This window comes from Mustela nivalis, assembly GCF_964662115.1.
Source record: "Mustela nivalis genome assembly, chromosome: 2".
Taxonomy (NCBI): Eukaryota; Metazoa; Chordata; class Mammalia; order Carnivora; family Mustelidae; genus Mustela; species Mustela nivalis.
The window spans coordinates 112,650,189-112,661,395 of NC_139021.1; the positions used below are offsets into that span (position 1 = coordinate 112,650,189).

The 11,207-nt window shown below is 50.9% G+C and overlaps 1 protein-coding gene across 1 annotated transcript; it reads right to left on the minus strand.

Moving 5' to 3' along the window:
* Positions 1-997: 997 nt before the first annotated feature.
* Positions 998-6,901, minus strand: LOC309859347 (spermatogenesis-associated protein 31E1-like). The gene is made up of 4 exons (XM_082719990.1): positions 6,649-6,901; positions 5,850-5,907; positions 5,238-5,298; positions 998-4,985 (listed from the first exon to the last, which is right to left on the minus strand). The coding sequence occupies exons 1-4, from the start codon at positions 6,832-6,834 to the stop codon at positions 1,040-1,042; spliced, it is 4,251 nt and encodes a 1,416-aa protein (XP_082576116.1). The 5' UTR covers positions 6,835-6,901; the 3' UTR covers positions 998-1,039.
* Between the last annotated feature and the right edge of the window lie 4,306 nt (positions 6,902-11,207).

Consider the following 11,207-nt stretch of genomic DNA (forward strand, 5'->3'; position numbering starts at 1 on the left):
GTCACAGACCACAAGTCTTCCCGGGGCCCGCAGTCCTACAAGCTTATCAAATTGTGCAGAACTTAACTTCTCTGCCTGAAGGCCTGGCTGTCTCTGGGAACCTGGCTTTCCATGTGGGAGCTCAGGTGGCTTCTGTACAACCCCCGCCCCACCCTCTTCACAACCCCACCCCTGGACTTGGCAGCTGGAGTAGGGTGGAAATCCTGTGGGGACAGTCCCGGGGCCTCTAACTTCTCCCCTCTGGGCCTGTAGGTGGCAGTGGGACACAAAGGGTCCTCAGTCGTCACACCAGGCATGGGCTTACCCTGACACTTGGCTTCCTTCCTGGCCTCCCACCCTAAGTACAGGGTCTCCCTGCCTACAGCCACACCCCACCCATCCCCCAGAAGGGGAAGGGGGTGCTGGTGAGAAGGCCCCTTCAGTGCCCTGGGGCTGGGCAGGCTGGTGCCTGGGGGTCTCTGTGGCATCCCACACACCCTCAGTGCTGGGAGAGAGCTCATCCCTTGCTGCTCCGAGTGTAAGAGGGGCTGCATGGAGCTAAGATGAGATTATCTGGGGGTGAGAAGGCTCCTGGGATGGCCGTCCTCTACTCCCCACAGGATACGTGGATGGGGGCAGGATTTCTCACCTCTGCCCTCAAGGCCAGCCTTGCGTCTCCCAACTGCAGGCCCCACTCTGATCTAGGACTCTATCTTCCTGGAGCCTGAGTGGGATTTATGCCTCAGCAGACCCTCCCTACAACCACACAAATTTCAGGTGGAAGGAAAGCAGGAGAGGATGGGCAGAGCAAGGTCCCACTCTGGGTCTTGTTCACCTTGTCATGGAAATGGAAGGTGTGTGAGGAAGGGGACAGGGTGGACCCCAAGGTCCCTGGCCCTCCAAGGCCCCATCATTCTGGAAACCAAAGCAGGCCTTTGGGGAGAGAAAACTCTGATCCCCTCCACCCAAGCAGGGCACACACAAAGTCCAGCACCACTCATGAGAGAAAAAACACCAAACATATATTTTCAGGAGACAAAATTGTGGCATGGGGAAGTCATTAGCACACAGAGGATGTGCTAACATGAGAAAAAATGGACTTTCTTTGCATATACTCGATTTTTTCTTGAGGAAAATCTTTCTGACCAGAAAAGATGTGTGAAGCGTTCTCTGCCTGATAGGTTGAGGCATATTTTCGAAAACTGCATGTAGGATAATGATGAACTCGACCTGAGACACCTGCCACCATTGGCTGGTGCTGGCTGGGTCTGCCTGGGGGCCCCAGGTTCCTGGGGAGGCTTTTCCATTCACCATTCCTGTATCTGGTCAGCTGGCTCTTGCTAGGGCAGCTATGGCCCTTGGAGGTACCAGGCTGATTGGAGGTTATTCCTCCCATCACTCTCTTCGGGTCTGTAGAGGCGAAAGCCCTGTGAGGGCAAGAATGCCTATGTACTGGGGCCTGCAATTCCTTGTGCTGATACATCTCTGAGGCCCGAATTCCTTGGTGGAGTCCCAATTTTTCCACCAGGATTTGTCCCACGGCTGTCACTACCGTCTGAGTTTCGGCAGCCCTGTTGTCCATAACCGATCTGCTTCTGACTGGTACCCAGCTCGGGGCAGAAGCCGATGCAGGCTTGCCTTTTTGAAGGGGGCCTTCCAGTCCTTTGCTCTTTTTATTGGGATTAAGGCACTGCAGAAAGTTCTTCATCCTTTGTCTAAAGTGGCTTTCCGGAAAAACATGTCCCTTTTCCGGTGGCATGAGCCAGAGGTATTTGCTCCCAAGGCTCTCTCCTGATCCTCTGACCTGGGGAGGGTGGCCTATCTTGCTAGCTTGGAAAGCCCTGCTTGCCAATGGTTCTGCACACCTGTCTTCATTCTCTTCTGGTTTGGGTCTCTTCTCGTCCTTTCCCTCATCAGTGATCTCATTGTTGCTCTGGCTGTCACTTGGTTCCTCAACCTTTGGTCCACAGGGCTCTTGCTGCCCCTTACTGCTTGATCCACTTGAGCTAAGGTTATGTGACATCGGGGAAGATGGTGTCTCTCCACTGGCACGTTCCATTTGGGAACAGGAGGGTGACTCTTGAGTGGTCAAGCTGTCTGCAGCAAAGACAGCATTAGTGTGAGAGTCTGGTGGGAGCACATTGGTGCCACTGTCTTCAACAAGCACACAAGTGGCAAAGTCCGGAAGGAGGAGGTCACTGGGAGAATCTTGAGGAAGCTCACTAGTGGTAGAGCCTTCAGGCTGGTTCTCTGACTCTATCTTCTCTTGGAGCTCAACCTTACTAACCTTTGTTTCAAGGCTTACCTCCTCTGGATCTTGAGCAACCAACACTGTAGATGGTGAGGGGCTTTTCCTAGCACCTGGATATCCTGATATCAGATCCACATAAATGGCTGGTTTGTTGGCCAGCCCACTGGGTCTTAAGACAACTTTCCAGGCAGGGGCCTTCTTGGCCTCCATAGCCTCTGTGGCCCCTTCAGACCTTGGAGATTGGGACCTGAGCTTCATCTTCAGTGTTGCTACCATGTCTGGTGAGGCCTGACCCCCACTCTCTTTTAGCTCATTCCTGGCCATTGCTAAACTTGGACTTGGTTCCAGGTTGTCTTTCTTGGCCCCCATACCAGTCTTGCTGTGTAGGGTTCTGTTTGGGAGGCTGAGAATGGAGGCCCAAGAAGGTGAACTGCCCTCCTGTCTTGATAAAGACATCTTTGAGGACTGATGGCCATCACCAGGTAAAGTCCTTCCCAGGGCCTGCTGGATTTGCTCACGTATGGGTGAGGGAACAGGCAGGGGACTCCCTGAAGTGGGATCAGACTTTTCAGTTATATCCTTCTCTTCTGGATGGGGCTGAGGTGGTTTCCCCAAGAACTTGTAAAATTTGGCTTTTGAGGGGGCCCCAGGTACAAAGGTGGCTGAGCATGGAAAGGGGGACTGGGGAAAAGGCAAATGTTGAGCTTCAAGTAGTTTGAGATCTATGGGCTCAACAGTTTGGAGAGGTAGGTCCCACTTACGCCTCACTCGAAAACTTATGATGTGTGTTTCCAGCTTCTGCTGAGTGTTAGGACAGAGGAAGGACAGCTCATGGGAGGTGTTTACGCAGAGCTCCTGATCCTTTAAGGGTGCTAGATTTCTGATAGCCATGTGGGGTTGGGACTTGGGAAAAGCATGGCTGGCCACAAACCAGGATCGACGCACAGTCACAGGGATCAGACCTATATTGATCTGTCCTAATTTCCTGTGTAAATGAACCTTTAAAGTTTTTTCTATATGTTTCTTTTCTGGGCCCCTGGCTAAGTATTTTCCTGGACCACCCTCCAAGGCCCCTATTAAGGGTCTTCCAAACTCCTTCTCAGAGTTGGTTCCCAGAACCTTCACTGGGAATCTAGCTGAGATCCTGGAGAGACCTGTTGGTGTCCTCTTCAGACACTGCCATAGACCCTTACCAAAGTTCTTCTCTAGTTTGAATCTTGCTTTATACTTCCTGTGGTATCTGGACCTGGTCCTCCATGTAGCTTGGCTGCTTTTACCTTTAAACACAAAGGGCCTTGAGAGCCCCTGCTCTCTCTGTGCCTGACTCATTCCCGGGGATTCATCCTGAGACCACCTCAGTTCCAGAGACAGCTGAACCTTGTGGGGCAAGCTGCTTTGCTGTTTATCCCTGCTGAGCTTCCTCTGAAGCTGTGGCTTCTGCATATTAAAGATGACAAAGTCCCCTTGATAGGTAGAACCTGATCTGTGGGCCCGGGAGGCCTGGTGGTCCTCTAGAAGCTTGGGAGGGACTTGGCTAAAGAATTTTGGAGATCTTTCCTCCATAGTGGGTAAAGTCTTCCCCCTTCCTTGTTGCTTTGGCAACAAGGGCCACTCCAGATGTTGCATTTTAGTTGGGGTGAAGGATTGTGTCTTTTTCTGGGATGTAGCAAAAGATACCCTACTGGTCCTCCTCTGGGATGGGAGAGAAGGTGGTCTTATTGGGACAGAGGGTGCAAGGGGTACTTGGGGCTGGGGCAAGGTTAGTGTTGAGGGTTGAGTTTGGATCCCACGGTGGAACAATGGTGGGGCATGGGAAAACTGTGAAGATACTTGATCCTGGTTTAGAACGGGCAAGCAATTAGAGGTCCCATTGAATAAAACAGAGGGAGACTGTAGTGGAGAAGAGTGGGTAGAAAACAAGGCAGTGGTCACCAGGGACTCACTGTGTAGAGAGGGGAGACCCCAGAAGAGCTGGCTGCGTTTCCATTGCAAGTGGTCTTCCAAGACCTTGGGAGATGAGAACGGCTGAGGTTGGGCCAGTGGCTCTGCTTTGTTTTTCATGTTCCAGAAGGATGGCTGGGTGGTGGTGGTCTGCTCAGTACCCAGAAGCTTCCACAGAGTCCCCCAGAAGCTCACGTGGTCTTCTGGGCACCCCTGTTTGAAAACTGACCCAACCTTTTCTTTCTCCTTCCAACTCTTCAGTTCTACCCTTTTGTTGATTAGTAGTTCAAGGAGCTTCTGGACATCCGGATTGACAAACGGAGGGTTATGAGTCTCTATCTGCCTGTTAGTAAGGCCACGCCAGAATGAGGCATCTGGTGGGTGGCAGGACACGTGTTCTTGCTGGCATTTTTGCTGTAATGTGCCAGGCAAGAACAAGGACTTGGTACTCTCCCACCACCAGGAAAAGGAAAAAATGGGGTAGCTGGCATGGCCAAGGCCTGAGATGGCTGGAATGAGAGAGGCCCAGTTGGAATGACTTGGAAGAAAGTTCTTTCTCACTGTGTCTGGTAGGATTTTTTTAAAGTTAGTTTGCTCTTCTTGAGGTCTCACTGGGAGGGTGGAGGCCAGAGGCCGAGGGGGCCCTGTCAGTGGAGCACGAGCAGGTGATGAGGCCACGGCAGGAGGAGCGCCTTCCACAGGCTCCCTGCATGGCTGATGGGCTCCAGCTGGTGCCCCTTGGCACACATGACCAGGGGCTGCTTGATGTAAGGACTGGTGAAAGCCCCCCTGGTCAGAGACCCTTGTCAGGTGGCTATGGGAGACAAGAGGTGTGAGCTGTCCCTGCAGCAGCCTGGGGCCGGGAGAGGACCCCATGGCCCTCCACGCCCCACACCCACATCACAATGCTCCTGCTGTCCCTCAGCCCGGGGCTTTGGTCACAATCTGTCCCATGGCTCCTCCCAGCACCCCTAAGCAGCCCCAGAGGCCGGTTCCCTGCAGCCCTGGGGGTCACACCACAGACTCAGGGAGGCCCACCCAGGGGATAAGGGGGCAGATCCATTACCTTTGCAGAAGGGAGACTAAACTGCGGAACTCTTCCAGCTCGTGCAGGCAATTTCTGCAAGCTGGAAACAGGAGACTGGGTCAAGGGGAAGGCGGGGGCCCAGGTGTCTTACAGGAGACTGGGTATAATGTCCCTTTAGGGGAAACCTTTGGGGGATTGGACTTAGAAGCCCCAAACAGCACTGTCAAAGGTCATGTGCCCACACGGTGATTACAGGGTTCATTTTGGGGATCGCTTTGTCTTTTCCAAAGTGTTTTCTCACTCATGACTTTGCTGGGGGAGGAAGGACTGCATGGCTTTACAGAGGAATCTGAGCTGAGTTGAACAGCTTGTCCACAGTGGAAGCAGGAGGTCCTGCCCCTAGTCTAGGCCCTGGGCCCCTGCTGGGCGACACCCGTTTCCAGCCCCTCAGGGCTTTTTTCTGGTGCAGAATCTGGGAAGCCTCTGGGTGGGTTGTGATCTCCCTCCCAGGAGCCCCCAACCCGCCTCCCAGGGCTCTGTTTCCTGAGGGATGGGCTCAGGCCCTGGTGTCTTGGGAGATGGTGGGGCCGAGCTTCAGAGCAGGGGGCACAGTGTAACTGGGGCACGCAGGGGTGAGTGGTGGACACTCACCTTTCAGAGTCTGGCTTCTCTGGCTTCTCTTGCTTCTCTTCCGTGGCTCTGCTTGGTACTGAGATAAGAGAACATTGGGAGGCTGGGACCCCCAGCCCAGCAGCAGGTGCTCACTGCTCATGAGTAGTGTGACTTCCTACATTTAACTAAGGGGGTGGGCGGACTGTGATTTTCTTTAGTTTTACTCATTTCCTTTTCAAAATGGATACAAATATTTCCAGTTTTCCTCTTTGAAGAATGTACAGAAGGATATCCTATGTGAGAAGTTTGCCACTGTTCCTCTGCTCAAGAAACACACATAATACCAGACCTGGTGGCGCAACTGGACTTTTTCACATAGTACCCCACTTTCCGAGGCCAGAGCCCCACTCTAGCTGCTGCTTGGGACCTCCTGGGCTCAGTACTGCCCTCAATCAGCCCTGAAGGGGGAACATTCACCTGAAATACCTGTCCTTGGACCGTGGCTGGTGACACAGTGCTCAGGGGCCTGACCTCCGCTAGAGAGGCAGCTTTTAGCCTCTGGTCCTTGGCCACCGGTCACTGTGTTTGGGACACTGCCCTGGACCCCTCCACCACACCTGGATTCTGGCCTGAGATCTTCAGGGAGAAATCCTCGTGTCCCTCTAACCCCTGCTGAGTCTGGCTTGTCCTGGATGGATGGTGGTCTGCTCTCTTCTGAGAATACCCATTCTATTCTTTCCCATTTCAGGAGTCTCTCCAGTGACTCAGAAAAGTGGAAAGAATAATAGCAAAGAAGATAGAATCACACTCTGCTGGGTCTGGGCCGAGGGTTCCTTACCTTCCCGCTCTTTTTGTGTTTCTTCCCTGGTGGTGAGGATGGATCAGGCTGGAAATAAGAAACTAAATATACAAAGAGCCCTATCCCACATACAAGGGCAAAGATGACATTAACTGCCCAGATAATGGGACTGGAGCTCAGCCAACCATTAAAAAAGAATTGCTGAGGGAAGAGATAATTTTTCATCTCTTCCCTCAGCAGACATTAATGTCTGATCGCACTGCTGCCTCAGACAACTGAGCTCTGAGACTTAGCGTCCAACCACACTGCTGTCCTCAGACAACTGAGCCCTGGGTGTGGAGGTGCAGATACAAGCCCCAGGCCCACATCACAGAGCTAGTGTCTGGTCACAAAGGGCTCCTGAGGGAGGGGGAGGGAGCCCCACCCTGTGGCTCTATCCCTCCGCCCTCCCAGGCCTCCAAGTCCCTCCCCTCAGCAGACACCAATCTCTTCTCTGTATCTATGAATCTGAGTTTCTTTTTTTTTCCACAATTCTACATACAAGTGAAACTATATGGTATTTATCTTTCTCTTATTTTATTTAACAAGGTATTCTCAAGGTTCTCCATGTTACCACGACCATCACCATTTTATTATTTTTTATGGCTGAATAGTATTGATGTGTGTGATATCTTTATCCATTCACCTCAGTATACATGATTCATTTAAGACTGATTTTTTTCTTATTGACTTTCTGTGTGGATGACTTTTCCATTGATGTAAACTGTTGAAGTTCTATACTGTGGGGAACCACATGTTTAATGTTTTTGATGTCACAACCTTTTAAAAATATAAATCTTTTAACTAATTATTGTAGTTTTAGTTAAACATATTATTTTTGTCTTCACTCTAGCTTTTTTTTTTTTTTTTTTGTCCATTGTCTGGTTTTCAGGGACCAAGAAAGTCCCCACCATCAGTGGGCTCCGGATGGGAATTGCTGGGCCTGTGGTGGTCTTTGCCTTGTTTTTTTGTTGTCTGTTGTGTTGTTTGTTGTATTTGGAGAAATGGGACAAGCGGAGAGTAAGGGACCTGTGACACCCCTGGGTCTTGTTCTCGAACATTTCAAGGATTTTCAAGGTAAAGCCACCCAGTCGGTGACAAGGTTTCCCCGGGAACACTAAAAACACTCTGCCAGTTAGAGTGGCCCACAGGGTGGCTGCCGGAAGGAACGTTTGCCTAGGTTCAGATCTATTCTACCCTGAGTGAGGTGTTCAATCTACATCAAGACCAAATACCATACATTGTGGCCTGGTGATATCTGATAGAAGAGCCACCGTCATGGCTCAAGTCCCACCTTCCCCTGCTAATGAAACCATCTCTCTCCCTCTAAGGCAGGTCAAAGACCAAAACCAGAACAGACAGATAAGGGGGAACCAGGGAAGAAGACCGTCCCCCCCCCCATCGGATGTGGAGGATGTGGAATTCCCCGTCCCCATCTGTCCCCTAAACTTGACTCTCAGTCCTGAGATGCCCTTACCAGTCCACCTCATATGTGGTTGGGGTCCACCTATGGGACCACCAAGCAGAGAGACCGCCCTGATCTTTCCCCTTTCCTCTATCCCCCTCTGCCTCCCTTTACCTCACCAGTGCTGTTGCCGCCAATGCTGCCTCTCCGTGAGTTTGCTCTACCATATGGGAGAGGGCACCCCCACCTAACCTAACCTATATCCCTTTCTCCTCTTCTAACATCTATAACTGGAAGGCCCAACACAAATCCTTTTATGTCCTCCCTCAGGATATTAATTAGTCTCTTGGAGACTGTCTTTCTTATCCACCAACCTACCTGGGTGGATATTCAACAGCTCCTTATGCCTCTCTTTAACGCAGAAGAGAGGGATCACATCATGCGAGAAACCCATAAGGTGAAAAGTGAGATACTTGGCAGGGACCTCGATCCCTGCCGAATGGAGGACTACTGCCTGAGGGAACCCCCCAACTGGAATCCAAACTCCAATGAAGGCAAGGAGAGCTTACATTTCTACCACCAGGCTCTACTGGCAGGCCTCCGTGCAGCTGCAAGGAGACCCATAAATTTATCTAAAACTGGTACAGTGGCTCAAGGTAAGAATGAGTCTCCAGGGGCTTTCCTAGAAAGGCTTATTGAAGCCTATAAAATGTATAGTCAGATTGAGCCTAGGGCACCCGAAAATCAGAGGGCAATGAATCTTGCATTTGCCAGTCAGTCAGCCCCAAGATATAAGGAGGAAACTTCAGAAAGTTGAAGGATTTGAAGGGAAGAATCTGACTGAGTTAGTGGGAATAGCAGAAAAGGTGTTTAACAACAGGGATGCACACAAGGATGAAAAGCAGACAAAAAAACTGGTTAAGGTTTTGGCATTACATGAGGAGGGGAGGAGACAGGTAGGGGATAGTAAATGAAAGGAAAAGCCTAAGCACAGAGAAGGCAGGCGGGGAGACTTAGATTCAGATCAGTGTGCTTACTGTAAGGAAAAAGGACATTGGGCCAAGGAGTGCCCCCAAAAGAAGACAGCAATGCTTGCCACCAGAGACTGAAGGGGCCATGGTTCGAACCCCCTCTCTAAACCTCAGGTAAAAATTGAAGTGGAGGGGAAATCAATTGATTTTTTGGTGGACACAGGAGCCCAATTTTTATCATTACTTAAACCTATGGAGAAACTATCTGGAGAGGAAGTCTAGGTACTAGGAGCAAATGGCACAGAGAGGCATAAATGGACAATAGAAAGGACTTTAAATTTGGCCTCAGGAGTAGTTAAACATTGATTTTTTTCCCTTCATAATGCTCCATGTAACTTGATGGGAAGAGATCTCCTCCACAAGTTATGAGCTGGCATTCAGTTCTTGGAAGGAGACATGACTGTAACCTTGAGACAACCCACTGTACAGGTGCTTATGGCAGCAGTAGATGAATACCTCCTTTATGAGCCAGTCTCAAAACCAGAGAAGACAAACGGGGGGAGCCTTCTCCAAACCCTACAGGTCGAGTTTCCCTAGGTCTTGGCAGAAGGGAACCCGCCTGGCTTGGCCAGGGGACAACACCCAGTGGTGGTGCAATTAAAGGCGATGGCTATGGCTGTTCGCGTTTGGCAGTCCCCCCTCCCCCGGGGAGCAAAGGAAGGGATCAGAAAACACATTAACTGTCTCAGAGGAGATGGGATCCTATTTCCTTGCAAATCTCCATGGAGCACACCTTTGTTGCCCATCAAAAAAGCTGAGACTGGGGAGTACCGACCTGTCTAGGACTTGCGAGAAGTTAACAAACGGGTTGTAGATATCCACCCAACGGTGCCTAACCCCTATACCCTACTCTCCCTCCTGGGCCCCAAAAGAACTGTGTATACCATCTTAGATCTCAAGGATGCATTTTTCTGCATATATTTAGCAAGGGAATCTCAGCCCCTTTTTGCTTTTGAGTGGTCTGACCCACAAGAAGGTTTCCAAGGCCAGCTCACCTGGACAAGACTTCCCCAAGGATTCAAGAATTCACCCACCATTTTTGACAAGGCCCTACATAAGGATTTGTGTGAGTACAGAACCTCCAACCTGGGAGTCACTCGGTTACAGTATGTTGATAACTTGGCTAGTAGCCGCTGAGGACTATGAGTCATGTTTGTGGGGGACAAGAGCTCTCTTACAGACTCTGCAGGAAAAAGCATATCGGGTGTCAGCAAAGAAAGCACAGCTCTGTCAGAGCCATTCCACTTATCTAGGCTTTGATCTCCACAAGGGTGTGCGTTCACTGTCTGAGTCCAGGAAACAGGTGATCACCCGATACCCGTGCCACACCATGTCCTGACAAGTGAGGGAGTTTCTTGGGACGGTGGGTTACTGTAGGCTCTGCTACCATGGTTAGCAGAGATTGCCTGACCTCTCTACAAACTGGCAAAAGGGTGGCTCGCTATGATAAGAGTGGACAGCTGAGGCCGAAGGAGCATTTCAGGAATTACAAACAGTCTTACTGAGTGTCCCAGCATTGGTCATCCCAGATGTTACCAAGCCCTTCCACTTGTATGTGGATGAAAAAGCAGGGGTGGCTAAAGGAGTTTTGACTCAAACTCTGGGGCCTTGGCAAAGGCCAGTAGCCTATCTTATCAAGAAACTAGATCCAGTAGCAGCTGGGTTCCCCCTTGCCTCCACATAATTGCTGCCACGGCCCTCCTGGTCAAGGGTGCAAGTAAATTGACTTTGGGTCAAAAGGCTATCAAGGGCCTTCTCTGGGCTCCACCAGACCAATGGATGACGAACGCCTGAGTGACGGGGTATCAGGCCCTCCTCCTTAATGAACCAAGAATGACCTTCCAGTCCCCAGCGGTGCTAAATCCAGCCACGCTGCTGCCAGAGGAGCTGGCTGATCACCCACACGACTGTGGGGAGGTCCTAACCCAAGTCACAGGAATAAGGCCGGATCTCAGAGACATTCCCCTCCCAGATGCTGAGATGACTCTGTTCACAGATGGGAGTAGCTACATGGTCAATAGAAAGAGGTATGCGGGGGCTTTGGTGGTTTCTTTTGGACAGGAACTCTGGACAGCAGCCCTGCCACACGGAACATCGGTGCAAGAAGTGGAGCTGATTGCATT